This window comes from Mastomys coucha, unplaced genomic scaffold (genome assembly GCF_008632895.1).
Source record: "Mastomys coucha isolate ucsf_1 unplaced genomic scaffold, UCSF_Mcou_1 pScaffold8, whole genome shotgun sequence".
In the NCBI taxonomy this organism is placed as follows: domain Eukaryota; kingdom Metazoa; phylum Chordata; class Mammalia; order Rodentia; family Muridae; genus Mastomys; species Mastomys coucha.
In genome coordinates, this window is record NW_022196914.1 from 17,308,955 (window position 1) to 17,327,356 (window position 18,402).

Consider the following 18,402-nt stretch of genomic DNA (forward strand, 5'->3'; position numbering starts at 1 on the left):
CAGATACAACCTGATTGCCTTCCATAAGGCCTGCTCTAACCCAGCTCACAGAGTTCCACCTTTCTACAAAGAGGGACAGGCTCCAGTCAGAGACAGCAAGGCCAGTTAACACCATAGATAATCAGATGGCAGGAGGCAAGCAGAAGAACAGAGGCAACAGAAAGCAATGGCACTTGGTACCAATACAACTTAGTTCGCCCATCACAGCAAGCTCTGGATACCCTAACATGCCTGAAAAACAAGTTTCTGACCTAAAATCCCATCTCATCAAGATGATAGAGGACTTCAAGGAAGACATAAATAATTCCCTTAAAGAAATACTAGATGGAAAACTCCAATGCAAGGAGAGAAACTATCACTAAGAAAAAGCAAGAAATTAATCATCTAACAAGCCCAAAAGAAGATAATCACACAAACATAATATCACCTCTAAAAATAAAAATAATAGGAAACAACAATTATTGTTCCTTAAAATCCCTAAACATCAATGGTCTTAATTCCATAATAAAAAGAAACAGGCTCCACAGACAGGATAATTAAATAGAACCCAGAATTTTGCTGCAAAAAGAAAACACACCTCAGTGACAAAGACAAATACTACCTCAGAGTAAAAGGCTGGGATTTTTTTCCAAGCAATGGTCCCAAGAAAAAAGCTAGAGTAGCCATTCTCATATCCTGTAAAATAGGCTTTCAACCAAAATTATCAAATGAAATGAGGAAGGACACATTATATTCATCAAAGGAGAAATCCGCCAAGATGAACTCTCAATCCTGAACATCTAGGCCTCAACTCCAAGGGCACCTACATTTGTAAAAGAAATGTTACTAAAGCTCAAAACATACACTGAACCTCATACAATCATAGTGGCCGACCTCAACTCTCCACTCTCACTGATGAACAGGTCACAGAAACAGATACTGAACTGAGACACAGTGAAACTAATAGAAACTATAAACTAAAGGGTTTTAACAGATATCTCTAGAACATTTCACCCTAAACCAAGAAAATATACCTTCTTCTCAGCATCTCATGGTACCTTCTCCAATATTGACCATATATGGAGAGACAAAAGAAGCCTCCACAGATACAAGGAGACTGAAATACTTCCATGCATTCTATCAGACACCATGGACTAAGGATGGTTTTCAATAACAACAGAAAGCACACACACTCATCTAAAATGAATAAATACCTAATCAACATTTATTTAATCTTAAAGAAGTTAACAAGGGAGGGATGTTAAAGTCTGGACAAAGCATAGCTTTAGATTATCAGAGATGTTCCAGACATGTGCTTCCAATGTGGTACAAGGAAAAGTGCAAGTAATGATTCTGATTAGCAGATAACAGACAATTTGAATTCATTTAAAAACAAAACCAAAACACGACAGCACGTTTAAACAGCAGGGTGAGTATAGATATGTCACAATGAAAATATAAAAGCAATTCTATTAGAAATGGAAAGAGAAATGTGTAAGAACTGGAACCTGATGTAGGAGATGGGACACAGTTTATCATTCCCAACATGATCACATATGAGTATCTCAAGTCTTTCTGTCACAACATCAGTGGAGAAGAATTTGAAGATAGTTCTGCTAACATATATTACAGTATTCATAAATTTCTGGTATTTAATGATAAGAAACAGAAATGATGATCATCTCAACTGGTATTGGAATCAAAGAGCACAGAACAATAAAAGTATAGGTGAGAAATCAAATTGGATAGCTCAGTGATACTAGAGTGAGACCTGTATTTCATGGCCAGAAGAAATTTCAGAAATTATAATAAACATGCCAGCTTTTTTTTTTTTATAACTTGGAACCATCAGTCAAACCTGGCATTGTATGGTTATTAAAATACTATTTTATACAGTGGTGGGTGGAGGAAAAGTTTTGTCCAGAATAATTCTTTGGAGAGAGTGAAGCAGTATTTTCAACTTAGAAAGGAAGTGGGTAATTGCCTTTCTCTCACTAGGTTTGGTAAGTAGAGCTTTCTGCTGGCCCAGAGCTAATAATAATATCTAATATATTTGTTTCTAGACCATGATGGGGGTTTTCTGAAACATTATTGGCCTAGTGGGTAGGAAAGTTAAAATGTCCTGGGAAAGGAAAGAGGGAGGAAGGAACATATTTTATTAGGAAAATTAATTAGATGACAATGGGAAAGTAAAGAATATGTCTACAGAAGGCAAATAAAGCTGAAGTCATGGTACGATCTGCCAGAGAGATCTTCCTGAAATCAAACCTGGCACACTACGGAGGTATCTAGATGCTGAGGGCATTGAGCTATAAGCATGGAAGAAAAGCGATGGTGTTAAGGCTATGGGAGGGGACACTGTCAGGAGCTACCCATGCCAATAGGAACAATCAGCCATAAAGAATGCAAACTGTACAATCAGTCCTGTGCTTTTGCTGTCACACATGAGAGTAGAAATACTCCTGGCAAAAGAACGTTAACATGCTTGACAGAAAAAAGATTGCCAAGTTTTCCCAGTTTAATTTCCCACCTGCTGCTGGTCCTGGTTGGTTTGCATATGGAAAAGAAAGGTTTAATTCTAATACAGATTGTGTACTAATTAATAAGATACAAAGGACATTTGTAATTAATAAAAGTAGAGTGGGTATTAGAGATGATTAAAACTAAGTTATAGTCAGTTATGTTAGAGATGATGTTTGATTTTACCATTGATTTTATCCAAGATAAAACAAAGCTTACAATCCCTGAGACAACCTTGAAAGAGTAACAGGACACTAAAGGAAGACATGATTCACTTTATGCCTGCTGATATAAATATGATCACTAACATGTTTGCATTTGAAGTGTTGGGAAGTTGAAACTAGGGTGTTATGTGTTTTCCTTTGAACTCTGTTCAAGCTCACCAACTGATGAAGTCATAAAATTAATGAGGGGAAAGGTTGAACATCAGTTTAGAATAGAGTAATCTATTCTAATAGTTTAGAATAGAAATCATTGAGAATTAAAGACTTGATATTTTGTAAATCTATATATTTTCAACTCATACTGATAGTACATTTAATATTATCAATTATATTATATAATAAATATGAGGGTACCTCTCTGAAATTTTCTCTGCCAACTACTTCTTCCTTTCTGGAGAATCATAATTACCTAAGGTTGGCTTTAGTCAAATTACCATGGTATGGCAAATTGCCAGGGCATGGCAAAACATGTAGGTTTCTGGATAATATGATATTGACACAAAAGCCCTGTGATTTAGTTGGGCATCAAAGGAATATAAGGGGGTTTGTGGCTTCACTAATATGCAGTGGGCCTTCTAATATCAGGTTTGACAGGTCACAAAGCATATACGGCAGGAAATTGTGATCATATCACCTTGTCATCTGGCATATTCTGGAATGAGTTCCATTAGCTGATCACACAGGACGAATGCCACAATGACTCAGCTCACGTTGTAGTCTACATAATATAAAAATTGAATTTCACTGTCAACTTTCTTTGATCATTCATGTCACTTTACTTCCATGGAATGAAACTGCATAATTATGAATGTTTTGAGGTCATAAATGCCACCAATAGGGTATTTATGTATAACAATAAAGAAATTAGATAATTCTCCATAAATATATAATATTTTATGTTAGGTAAACTGACTTTTCATAACTCTCCTGACAGTTTCTTAATTCTATATCTCCACAGATGTTTCCTAGACCTTGCAGTCATTTTTGCCTAAATAATAACAAATAAACAAAACAGAAACAAACCTACTTTATTTTCATATACAATTAGATAGTATCTCTCTGAGATAATGAAGGGTTATCAATGGAGCAATGTTTAAATTCAATCACTTAATCAAGTGTTCACTAGCTATGTATCATCTAATATGCTGAAATAAAATTAGTTACTATGTTTTTACATAAGAATATTATTTGTTTTTTAATCAAACTTGCATGAAATATGTTAAGACTTCTAGTTTTGCCAATATTTTAATATTTTATTTTATTTCGATTTGTTTGAATTTTGTTTAATTCTAATCACTGGGAACAAAACAAAAAGCAAACAAACATACAAAAAGCGTTTTCTGTGCTAGACAAGCACTTCGCTTAGTCCCAGACACATAATTCTCCCTCTTAGCCTCTTCCTATGATTTATATTGTCCTGGAGAGCTTCAAATCTTTGGTACAAAGAAGACTAAATTCTAAGTACAATAGAAGTTAGAAGTGCTATTCTTTTTTCTACAAACATGCCATGTTTTGGAAATAATATGGTAATTATTCAATTAGTCATTTTATCAAAAGTAGTTATGGTATTTTATAATTCATCTATTCAGTTTCTCCTAAAAGACTTATAAATCAAGTACCTATGTAATTAATAATATTATAATTTGATTTAATTATGTAGAAATTTACTTCAACATATATATCATTTTCTTCATTTATACCTGATAGTTTTCTTGAAGAAGATAATGAAAGATTCCTTTAGTTTTGGTGGCCAAAGAGTCTAATGTCTCCCTTCCTATGCAGAATCAGTTGTAATAATATAAATATAACCAAACTACAATTTTTCAGATGGCATAGTCACTGAAAGAATGCGAATTAACTTATAGCTAGCAGCTATGTTTATTGCAGTGGAAATAATAGAGCATTGTCTGTAAGAAATTACAGAATGAATCACTGAAATTCCACATAATCTTTCTCATACAATTTTCTCCGTTTCTCAGGGAGAATGTGATTTTGTTAAGCATAATGTGTATATCTGGTAAAAATGTACATATATAGTTGATTGACATGGAAAATAACCTCCTGCCCCTGCTTTCATTTCTTAGCCTGTGTTGTACAGGTAGGACCATTCACATGCTTCATACACATCAAAATAAGGTGACTTGGAATGATGGCCGTGTAATTATGCTGTATGTCATGCTGATCTAGCTTTGGCACCATTGTACGTTACTTCAGAGTTTTAAATTAATCGAAATGACCTTAGCTTTATTGCAGTTGAGATGCTAGCAATGATAAAATGCCAAGTCATTGGAAATAAACGAATGAAACCTAAACAACTTGACATGACAAATGCACACTCTCACTGACTTCTCTGATATTTAATAGACTTTATCACCAGATGCAGTATTTTTTTGTAATATACTCGTCTTAATATACGTAGGTACATCTTAACTCAATAAAAGTGTATGCCTGATATGCAAAGATGAGAAAAACCACTGTTCTGCGCTTTTGTGTTTTATAGGCCCTAAAAGCTCAGTGAAGGAACATGGAACACACAAACTACTGCTTTACTGCAATTATTTCTTAATTCTGGAGAGCGCTACTGAGGGCATAGTATGAAGTCAATCATTGATGAAAAGTGAAACTATTCCAATTCATCACAAATTTTCCACTGCCACAAGATAATAATTGAATTTTGGACATACCAATGTGAACAATCTTCAGAAATAGCTGCTCTGACAACATAGAAGAATAGCTGTTTTCACATTTGCTGCTATTGGCTTCATAAACTGCTCTTCTATAAAGCAGGAAATTCATATCTCAGCATATTGCCTTATAAAGGAAGCCATTTCATCAATACTCTGAATTTCCTGATGGTCTGTAGATTACTTTTGAAAATTCAAAATGTCCACATCCTGCACACAATGAAATGTCTCAATTATGACAATTCACCTTTGTTAACTATAACCCCTTACATATGACTTCAGACTGTCAGATCGCTGAATAGTTACTTTAAAAAAATTATTTTAGCTTTTCCAGTTTGAAGTTACTCTTCATGTGTAGATGGGAAAGTGTATGCAGGAATACTTCACGACCTTTGAATTATAGGCTTCTCTTTTCAAAGACTCATCAGGACATTGCCCTGCCCTCCAGCAGACATACTCCCATGTGATCTCACTGTTAAACCCTGTCTCTAATGAAATCCAGTACATGTCACAACTCCACGTTGTTCTCAGATTGACTGTAAGCCATTGACTTGGTGCATTGAGCAATAAATCTTCGATATCTGAACAGCAGAGGATTTATAGTGGGTTGTTTAGCACAGACTTCCATTTCTTTGTCTTATCCAGAAATTCTCAGGAATGTAGCCAATATTACTGACTGGGCCATGTGGTTGCAGTATATTTGCTCATCCTTCAGTTCAAAGGATTTGGTGTATGTTCAGATTATTTATCTTAATTACAATTACTCAGAAAGGTACATGATTTAAATCATGAACTAATTAGCATTCCCATTTGATATTAAAAATAAAAGGAAGAAAACTTAACCTATAGTCCAGACTTTATATTTTGCCGTGTTTTGTCTCAGATAAGTTTAGTATATCTTAAATATGTATGGTTTTATACTTCTTGACACATTGATGAAAAAGTTCAAGTGACTTGTACTTGCCAATATCTTAAGCATTTCTGAGTAGAACTTTGATGTAATGTATGAATTAAGAAAGATTTTTTTTCCCGTAGAATCTCAGAGGAACCTCTGGAGAAATGACTGAGGTGCCTGTATAACATATCAACCTGTCGCTGCCCAGCTTTTCCAGTGTCAGTTACATCCTGTGAATCTCTCAGCACTTCTCATCCCACCCCATACACTAAAGCTCTCCAACTCAGGAAACTGACTTCCCTTCCCTTCCCCAGTTTCTATTTCTATACAAACTCAGCCATTTTGGCTAAGTGCTTTCTTAGCCTCTTGGTTTTTTGCTTCTTTCTTGGTATACTTACAACCTTATTGCAACCCTGATGCCCCTTTCTTTCTTTTTAGCTACCTATCTCTCCTCTCATGGCTGGGCTTATTCTGGACATTTCCAGATGTCTAAGATGAGCCCTTGTCTTCAATCATGCCTGCTTAGAGTCATGTCCTCATTTTCTCTCAGAAAGTAGATGACAAGACCTGGTAGCTCTCCTGTCTACAGTTTTGACTATAGAACATTGACTGTACTTGAATATCTGCTTTTAGCCTGCAGGGACACATGAAAAATAACACAACTTGTCAACTGTCCATTGTTGTTTCATTTTACCTACTTGCCTTAATTTACAACTCCCATTAAAGCTCTGTTTGTGCGCCTGGAGAGATGGCTCAGCAGTTAAGAACAATGGTTGCTCTTCTGGAGGTCCTGGGTTCAGTGTCCAACCACATAGTATCTCAATGGGATCCGATGCCCTCTTCTGGTGTTTTTGAAGACAGCGACAGTATATTCCAATGTATAAAAATTAATAAATCTTAAAAATATATAAATTTTAAAAAGTTTTGTATAATTTGAGAGATAAATAATAATGTATGACATAGTGACATATTTTACATTAGAAGGATGTTTAAACATATAAAACCAAATGTATATTCTATTGTATAAATGTCTACTGAGTACAAACATTTTAAAAGGGCAAAGTGTAGATATCCTGGGCCAGAAATTAGCAAGTTTTGAAGCTCAGAGAATTTGTATTTCCTACAAAAATAAAAGGCCAAAGGAACTGAAATTTCACAGTGTTCATTCATATTTCTTTTCTTTTATTTTTTTTTTTTTTGAGACAGGATTTCTCTATGTAGCCCTGGATATCCTGGAACTCACTCTAGACCAGGTTGGCCTCGAACTCAGAAATCCACCTGCCTCTGTCTCCCAAGTGTTGGGATTATAGGCATGTACCACCACTGCCAGGCTCATTCATATTTCCTAATTTGTATAATTTACAAAATGAATGCCATCATACAATAAGCATGCTGATTATGTTCCTAGCATAGTGATCACTGATGCAAATAGAAACATTGGATAAGACCTGTTCAAGGTCTATTAATGTAATTTGAAATTGGAATGTCAGTCACAACATTAAGACTTTGACTTTTATGTTTCATTTGATCTTTCCATTCTTGTCCTTTTGTTACTGTGACATGAACAGAACAAAGACTAAAATACTAATATGGGCTTAGAGGCAATGCAAAGAATTCAATAAAATATGTAGTATGCTTTATTGTTGATATACTATTTTTTGAAAATCCAAAATTTTAATTTGCCAAAATTAAATTTGTAATAAAATTTTTCATAGTCATACAACATTTTGTAGATTTTACAATATTTTGTTTCTTATCAGTTTTGCAATAATATTAGTGCTCCACCTGGTGGTAGAAATAATAATTTTCCTTTTTTATTGCTAGTATTAAAAGTAATAGGATATTGCATTGATATATTGATTTCAATAATATATAAAAGTATTTTAGGGTGTCAAGTTAATACATATTAAAATATCTTCCAATCACATATAGAATTCTGTATTTACATGAGCATGAATCAGAATATTGACACTATATATATTAAAAATTATTTTTTCTTCAATTTATTCTTGAAAAGATAAACTTAATCCATTAAAAGAATCTAAATATAAGTATTTTAATGAATATTTCAGTGATCTATTTATCTATGTAGTTATGCATTTATGTTTTTTTAAGTTTTTGCATCCTATACTATTTTATTGGTATTGATTTCTTCTATGATATTGATTAGTAATTTTTATAAGATCTTACTTAATATTTAATCCACTTAAATGAAATGGACATATGAATTTTTAAGTAATTATAATTTATCATGCTGTATTACTCCTTTTTCTCAGAGAAAATTCTACATCATGAGATTCTGAAGTATATAGTGAGGTAATTCCATATAGCCATAGTCAATAAACTGTCAATAAATTGCCTTTCATTTTATATTACAAAGTTCTAAGTTTGATTTACTATTTATACTTATATTTTAAAACAGGGTGGTCTTATTATATACTTCACTAATTTCTCTGCCTTTGCAAATTATGTATCTCTTATCAGGCATCTTCCATCTGAAAGTTCCCGAGTCTTCCCCTGTTGGTTCAGCTATTGGAAGAATAAGAGCAGTAGATCCTGATTTTGGAAAAAATGCAGAAATTGAATACAACATTGTCCCAGGAGATGGGGGAAATTTGTTTGATATTGTCACAGATGAGGATACACAAGAAGGAATCATCAAATTGAAAAAGGTACATAGACTAATTTTTGGACAGTTGGAAAATTAGAAAAAAAAAACAGAGACAGTGATAGCTATTTTTTCTTCAAATAGCAATCCTTTAATTATGAACTCACAGAATGTATTTCTATGTGTATACTTCAATACAGCATTAAGGCTTCTTAATTTGCCAAATGATATTTTACATTGCTTCATAGTGTTAAGATTACATTTTAAATGATGTGGAGATTTATGATTACACCAACATGGTTGAAATGATGAAATTTTTGATTACTCAGAAAATATAAATAAGTAATTCACATCATAGGTAAGATTTGATGTCATTTTAAAAGAATACCAGCTTGGACCGATAAGATGTAACATAGAAAAGGCATTGAATCCTAGAAGCAGAGTTAATTTGCTGTTCTAGTCAAAGTTTGAAGGAGAAATGTCATGGAGAAGTGTGCACAGTTAAGACTGACTTACAAGGTTCACTGGGGACAAGGAACTGTGTCTAGAATTGAGCAAGGAATGATGTGTGTCATATTTTTACCAGGAATGTGACTTCATTTTGCCTATATTCAAAGAATTTGAATTAAGATGAATATAAAGATAAGATTTAGTAGAATAAGCAACTAATAAGGGAATCTATAAATAGGAAAGTTTAAAAAATAGATGTTTGAGAGAAAAATAACTAAATAGAGAAGAGAAGATGGGGTGGCAGTAGTGCTCTTGACTGCAGATATTTTCTGACCAGTTGCTTCAAGGGTTCTGTCTTGATTTGCTTGCACAAATGGATATAGCCTGTAATTGTGAGCCAAATAAACTCTTTTGTTAAGATGCTTTCTGTCATAGCATTTTATCATATCCATGGAAACCTATGGAAACATAACTATGTTGTAGAAGCATCATTAAGAAAAGAAAGTAGTAGAAAGTAGAATTTTGATTACGATAACCCAAAATATAAAGAGTTTAATATGGTAAAATTAGTGGGAGTAATGCTGAAAACAGGAAATTTGGCCTAGAACATCTATTGAATGCTGTAAGCAGGGTTTAAGTTGCTGTTCTAGGCAAACATTGAAGAAGAGTGCCTAGGGAATTCTGGACAGTTACAACATGGCCTATGAGCTTTCACAAAGGAAAATGAACTATGTTTGGAACTGGGTATGAGGTGGTTTATGATAGTTTTACCAGGAATCTAGCTTTGCTCTCCCTTGTTTTAAGAATTTGAATGAAAGGGAATGTAAAGATTAAGGACTTAAGGGTTTTGAGGATGCAAGTATATGAAGACAACCTTTAAGTTTAGGGAAGGAGAGTGAAGCCAACCAAGTACTTATAGCTGTTAAGGAGATTAGCATCATTAAAGAGAAAGCTGGTGTTCTGCACTGGGCAGTAGCCATGAGCTTCATTCAGGTCAGCACTCAGAAGCTAATGCAAGCTACAAAAAGAACTGAATTGAAAAAGAACTTGATACCATAATCCATGTGGTACTTGTTTTGAGCAAAAAGAAACAAGTTTAGGGAGTTAAAGAGACCAGATGAGGCTAAACACTGTGGCTAAATTGAAATTCCTATTGAATTTTTTGATAGTTTTTTGATTTCTATTGTGATGGTGAAATATCATGTTCAAAAACAAATTGAAAAAGAAAGACTTTATTTTGCTTTCACATCAACATCACTGCTCATCATTTAAGGAAGTCAAGACAGGAACCTAAAGACAGAAACCGATGAAGAAGCCATGAGGGGTTACCGCTTACTCTCTGGCTTATCAGACCTTGCTTAGTCTGCTTTGTTATATAACCTCAGACCTTCAGAGCCAAGGAATGGCACCTCCTCCAATGGCCTTAGCCCTTCCACATTAATTAAGAATATAACCTACTGTTGGATCTTAGGACATCATTTTCACAGTTGGAAGTTCCCTGTTTCAAATAACTTTACTTTGTGTCAAGTTGACATAATCTAGCTAGCACAGGCACTAAGAAGTCATTGAAATCAGCTGTAGAGATGAAGTCAAAACTGTAGTGGAAACAGCAGAATAGGAAATGCCAGAGCTCTAGGTAATCCACCAAGTGCAGTTGCAGATATGAAGTGGAACAAGCTATTTGTACTTCACGTGTAAGGGTGGAGGCACAGATGGCACATATAAGCCCGTGAAGCCTAGGAAATTACAGTAAAGGCTCCAGTTAATGGGCATGTAGATACAAGACTTGACATTTTTCCCTCTGGATTTTTATTTTACTTTGGGATGACTATTCATTACAATTGCTCAGTTCTTCCAGTTTGAAATATAATTATCATTCTCTGCTATCATAAGTTGCAAGTATGTGCTTGTTTTATTTTATTTTATACTGGCTTATAGTGAAGACATGTTGAAACATTATACTAACTTTTTTATTCAAAGTAAACCTATTTGCATATAACATATTTTGGTCATACCTTCCCTTCCTATCTCCTCCCAAATTTCTTCCAAACTCTCCACGTATCTGAGTCCACATATTCTTTATCATTTTAGAAAAGAGACAAATAAAAAGAACACATAAAAAGATAACAAAATGAACATATGAAGAAATAATAACAAAAAAGGAACAAAGAAAGAGCAGGAGAAATACACATATGTACACAGAGAATCATGCAGACTCATATACAGAAACATACATCCACACACAAACATTCACCTCCCTACACACAGATGCATGCACCCCCATTCATATACACACATTCTCAACACAGAAAATCACACACACATACACACAAAATCCTCTAAAATGCAAAAGTGAAAACCATATTATATGTGTAAAAGGCCAGTAATGTTAAATATATATATATATATATATATAAATATATATATATATGTGTGTGTGTGTGTGTGTGTGTGTGTGTGTGTGTGTGTGTATACCCAAACAAAACGGTATGAGACAATCCGTAAATACCATACAGTTTTTTTGTTGACTACCTGCTGATTGGCTTGGGGTTTTCCCTTAGGTATGGTTTGTATATCCAGTGAGACTGCATTGGAGAATTAACTTTTCTTTTCCAAATAGTTGTTAATTAAAAATTCATTCTTCATTGGGGATGGGAACTTATATCTACTACGCCAGCTCAGCACTGGGCCCTGTCTGGTTTGGATCTTTACATGCATGCTGTTATAATATCTGTGATTTGAAAAGTGTGTCCGTCCCAGCACTTGGGAGGCACAGACAGGCGGATTTCTGAGTTCGAGGCCAGCCTGGTCTACAGAGTGAGTTCCAGGACAGCCAAGGTTACACAGAGAAACCCTGTCTCAAAAGAACAAAACAAAAACAAAAAAGTGTGTCAGACCAGTTATTTCTATAAGATACTGTTTTCTTGGTCACACTTATTCTCTCTAGCTCTTATAATCTATTTGATTCACTTCCTCATCATTCCCTGACCCATGAACAGAGGGATTTGATAAATATATCCTATTGAGTACCAAGTATTACAAGATCTCTCAGTCTGTACATTCTCTGATTGTGGGTATGTGTATTAGTTCTTCTCTACTTCAGAATGAAGATTCTTGGTAGGTGACTGAGATACTGATCCAAGGGTGTAGTAGAATGTTGCTTAGAGTCATTTTATTGTTATATTGCTTTAGAACCATAGGCTATCTCTTCTCATGTTCTTGGAAAATGGGGCAGTGTCAAGTATAGGTTCTATCTCATGGAGTGTGACTTAGTCCCAAACAGATAGCTACTGGATATCCCATAGTATTTGTGCCATTATTGCATATCATCCCATATCTTGTAGGCAGGTTGGCATTACAGATTTAAGGGTTTGTAGCAGGATTGGCATTTATCTTTCTTGCTTAGTAGTCTATAGAGTACCTTTTAGAACTGTGAGCACTAGTCAGTAGGGGTGAAGGATCTAGTTAGGTAGCAGCTACACTTCTCCATATACATACAAGATATATATGTGCTGGTTTTAACTCTACCATCAATTTGTATAGAGCAACTTATAGCTTTTGTAATAGTCTGAGTTGTTTGGTGTTTCCAAAAGGGCCCATTTCATCAACAAATATATTTTTTTTCTTTAGAATCAGTTTTTGTAATCAAACCCATGTAGATAAGACATTACACGTTTAATACAGTGTGTTACCCTTTGAGAAATGGAAAAAAAATTAAATGCAACATTTCTAGACCAATATGGCTGTTAATTTCTGTACAATGCCACCTCAACACAGTAAACTAGGATACTTTTTTTAAGAGTTGACAGCACAGCTAAAGTTTCAAAAAAATTAAAATATATATATGTATATATATACATATATATGTGTATATATTTATATACACACATATATATATGTGTATATATATGTGTGTATATATTTATGGTATATATTTATATACACATATATATGTGTATATATATGTATATGTGTATATATTTATATACTAAGACCAATAATTGCACTATGTTATGCATCAATAGCAGCAACAGCTTTTCCAGGTTCTGCAGTCATTTGAATCAAATTGTAGAGACATCCAGCACACTCTATTAAAAAAAAAATAAAAAACCAAAACCCCAGAAAACAGCACAGTTCTGTTACTCTTTTGGTACCTGGCACCTTTTTTTTTTAAATTAGCCTCTCAATCATCATCTGAAAGGAAAACATGCTAAGCAACATCATTAGAAACAGCCCTGCTAAAGCACGGTCACTACTACATATCATAAAGCAAGGACAAGCTATTTCACATTCACAGAGGTATGATACAGTCCTGTCCTACATCTATAATACTAGAGGACACAATTTAAAAGGCATTAGTTGAGACTTGATTCTACTTTTCCAGCAGAGGGACCAAAGGATGGTGTGACACTGCTCTGCAAAGAAACACACTCTTAGATAGGCTTTCCTTTCACTAGCGGCACAGTTCTAAGGATTCATTCTCTGCATGAATGTCAGCAAAAAACCGTTATTAGAAAATGAAATATCCCTAAAACAAAACCGTATAACCACTGGATTCATATGAAGATGACCTAGTGGAGATAAGCGAGACCCCACCTTACCAACATGTTATCAAATCTGTTACATTTAAATGGTGAGATCTCCAAGAAAGGAGATGCTAACAGTGCTTCAAAGATCTGGACCACAATCAAACCCAGCATTGTTTTAAATAGAAGCAGAAGTTCTATGTTGCTCATCTGAATATACTCAAGGATGCTGACATCAATATTTAATCACCTGCTCGCTCATCCAGGAGGAAGGGAAGCTCAGTTACTACTGTACTTCATTATGTTCAACCAAATCACCATGTTACAAAAATAGCAAGCTGCCATAATAAAAGATAAGGCTTCTCTATCCAGCACCAGTTAATATCATTTTACTTCCAAGCCTAGAAATGCCATAGACACACCCAAAGAACTCCAGGGAGTGAAAGAACCACAGCTAATGTATTAATGGGACCACCCAGTGTCCAGCTGAGATACTCTGTTGTATCACTCTCCTCCTACTTCTGGTGTTTCATGCTCCTTAGGGACTAAACTGTATGCACTTATAGACTGTTTATGCACTTGTATATAAACCAACTGAAGATGCAAATGTGACACAGGAGGTGCGAGTCTGTGGAGCCTCATTGTAATTGGTGTAGCAGCTCTGCCAGTGTAAAATGCTCTATGCCCCTTGTGTCTCATAGGATAATGCCACAGATCACTTTAGCCCTGTGGCTGCTGGCATTATTTGACTTCATTTTCCCTACCCAGCCCCCTGCCCTGAATCAACCACAGCCATTATGATTTTGTTTCTTCTGTTTTGATCGCCTGAGGTTTGATTGGTCCAGTTCTAACACTTTTGGTGGTAATGGTGGGTGCAGGGGGTGGTTTCTCTTCTACTTTTTCCTGACAGGTACCAGGAAGGTCATTCAGCGTTTTTCAGGTTTACTTGTGTCACTGTCCACTCTCTGGGCTTTGCCTCCTATCTGTTTGCTCTGTTGCTGTTCAGAGAAGAACCACCGCATGGACTGAAGAACCTCTGCTCTCTGTTTTGCTAACACCTAGGACCAAATGTCTTGTGGCTGAGTCCTCTTCCCACAGCTCTCCTCTGGGGTGCAAACTGTGCAGGGAACGGCTGTGCCATTCTCACTATGGCAGGGGCTGACTGGAACTGTTTCTGATACACAATGATGTTCATTTTGCTACACTGGCTGTTTGGACTTGTTGATGTAGCCCTGAATGGATTAGCTTCAATTGGTGCTTCGACCACCAATTGGAGGTGTGCCTGGTTTGATATCAATGCCACTCCCAAAGGCTTTTAGTTCCATTTCAGACATATTTCCTGTAGTTGCCATCAATAGCAGCAGAAGTTTCACGTGGCCAAAAGAAAGTTCTAGTTAGGGCTTTCTCTCCCTCAGTATTTGATGATTCTATTTAGATTTCTTTCATATATGTAAACATTTTAAGGTGCTTCTATTCTATCAGGATTTTGAAGTATGGTAATTTTTATGACTTTTAAAGTTTTTCTCTGTTTTACCCGATATAATAAGAGTACGAAGGTTATGGCTTAAAGCACAGTCTTGATTGACTTGACAAAGCAAGTTGTCATGTTGATTTTCTTTATCACAATCAAGTATTCTTGGTATTCTCAATAAAGGTTTGTCTACATTAGGCTAGTTTCTAAAAGATTTTCATCATTAATTTATTGAGTCAAATTAGGGAAGCTGGCCAATTGTGGGAGGCACTATTTCCTAGACAGATATTATGGATGGATACCATGTATGGGTAAGAGTGAAAAAAAAACTGAGTTAAGGATTAGCACACTTACTTATTCTTCTCTATCCTTCTCTGAAGAGGAATATGCCTATTTGCTTAAATTTCATTCTAGCTGGACTTTAAATATGAATAAGCCTAAATGTGTAAGTCAATGATTCCTTCCTTTTTTATTTTAAGAATTTATTTCTTTCACAGTATTCTACTAGAATTGGAAATAAAACTATGAAAGGAAGAAAAGTTGGGGGAAGTTGAAATACGAGGAAAAATATGTGTACTGAAACATATGTGCTTTGATATCATCCTTAAACAGAATGAGAAGTATTATGTGAAAGTAACACTACTTTGTTGAATACACTTGAAGTATATAGATAGTTTCCACAATCAGGTCAATAATATGAGCTCTGAATTCAAAACTGTAATAAAAATTAACCTTGAGGCTTATAAGTAATAGTGCTTGCCACTCTGTTATACTGTTATACTGTTGAGTTCAAATCTCCAGCACTCATGGACAATCTAGGATGGCAGAATTAACTGTACCTCCAGAGCTGAGTGATAGTTACAGGTAAAACCTCATAACTCCTAACCACATATCTAACTAGTGAGAATGCTTTAGGTTTGAGTGTTTAATACATGAATGCTTGTATGATGTCATGTATTTAACACACACACACACACACACACACACACACACGCTACAAATACACATACCATCTCCAGAAGAACATATACTCTGTTAAACATAAAGTTAATATTGTATACATCCCTTATTTCATTTAGTGTACAATATACATTCTGATAAACTCAAACTGAATTATATGCCATACCTGTTTATTAGCTGTCATTATTTTAAACAAAAGGAATGATTTTATATTGGTTCCCATTTATCTAGAAACCTTACCAATACTGCTCAAAAATCTGATTTGAACAAGGGAAAATATGGCATTGAAAATAATCATATGTAACAGAGGATGGCCTTGTTGATCATCAGTGGGAGGAGAGGCCCTTGGTCTTGTGAAGACTCTATTCCCCAGTGTAGGGTAATACCAGGGCCAGGAAGTGGGAGAGGGTGGGTGGGTGAGCAGGGGGAGGGGGGAAGGGAAAGAGAATAGGGCTTTTTTTTTTTGGAGGGAAAGCCAGGAAAAGGGAGAACATTTGAAATGTAAATAAAATATCTAATAAAAAAAGGGAAAAAAAGAAAATAATCTTTAAAATTCAAGTTGCAGATAGGTTATTTATCATGTTTTAGTGACATAAATCTATAAAAATTGTGCTTTTTAGAAAAACTCATTTAACTCAGAAACACAGAGTTGAAAAGTACTTAGGTCACGCAAATGACCCAGGCCTGATGCCTATTTATCTGGGTAAGTTGAGGTGGGTAGAATTATCCCAGAAGCTCTGGTCGGTAGTGCTCTATGTTGGCTAGTTGTCTAGGCTAAGCTCAGCATCAACATGGCTGCCTCCAAGGAGCAGAAGATCACCAGTTTCCATAAAGAGGTTTGATCTGGCTCAGGTCATAAAAAGTACCTTTTAGATATGTTGCTCAGATTCCATGCCAATTCAGGCTGGAGGAATAGCTCTGTCAGAATAGAACTTGTATCAAAAGCATGAGGTTATTAGTTATTGCTACAATTCTACATCAAAAGCAAATTCTTTCAAAAATGCTGGAATTCTAGCAAATGGGGCTGTAGTTCCTACAGATTACTTGTAAGTGATCAGAACCAAATTGACAAGCTTTGGGCTCAATGAAATACCCAGTCTCACACTCTCATAAAAATAAAGGTGGTGATGTCTGAAAGAAAGAGACTAGATCTGTCTCTGGCCTTTACATATATGTATTCATGATGTACATGTCCAAATGCACAAAATACTCTAAAAGATCACACACACACACACACACATACACACACATATATGTGCATATATATGCATACTAATATATATGCAAACATTTACGCAAAAAGTATTTTATTATTTATTTTATTTTTTGAGATTATACTATTACAATCATAGTAATTTCTCTTTTTCTGTTTGGTCTTCAAACCTTCCTACATAGCCCTTATTGCTCTTTTTAAAATTCATAAACTCTTTTTGATTTATTAGTTATTGCTACATAAAAACAGACATACATATACAGATGCACACATGCATATACTTGTGTGTATGTGCTTCTAATGTATGTTCCTAAATACATAAGTACAACCAGATCATTCTTTATAATTTTCTTAGTCAATGTTCTATTGCTATGAAGAGTCACCTTGGACATAGTAACTCATAAATGAATGCATTTATTTGGAGGTTACTTACAGTTTCAGCGTTTCCGTCCATTGTCATCATGACAGGAAGCCTGAAAGCATACATGTAGACATGATGTTGGAGATGTATCTTAGAGTACTACATATTGATCCACAGGCAGTAGGAAGAGAGGCCACTGGGGTCTGGCTTGGGTTTTAAAACCTCAAGCCTATCCCCAGTGACATACTCCAAGGAGCCAACACCTACTCCAGCAAGGCAACACCTTCCTCTTTTTTTTTTTTTTTTTTTTTGGTTTGGTTTGGTTTGTTTTTTTTTTAAACTATTTTTTATTAGATATTTTCTTTATTTACATGTAAATTTCTCCTTCCACAGTTTCCCCTCCAAAAAACAAAGAAACAAACAAAAACAACAAAACAAACCCTTGTTGCCTCCCCCATCCCCATGCCTGCCACCCCACCCTCTCCCACTTTTTGGCCCTGGCATTCCCCTA

The 18,402-nt window shown here is 35.1% G+C and overlaps 1 protein-coding gene across 2 annotated transcripts in view; it reads left to right on the forward strand.

The window, feature by feature from the left end:
- The window catches only part of Cdh12 (cadherin 12), a 1,081,833-nt gene that overhangs the window by 1,002,699 nt on the left and 60,732 nt on the right, over window positions 1-18,402 (forward strand). For both annotated transcript variants that reach the window (XM_031359979.1, XM_031359980.1), the window contains one exon: window positions 8,787-8,974. In XM_031359979.1, the coding sequence (XP_031215839.1) occupies window positions 8,787-8,974 (188 nt within the window). The remainder of the gene's footprint in view (window positions 1-8,786; window positions 8,975-18,402) is intronic.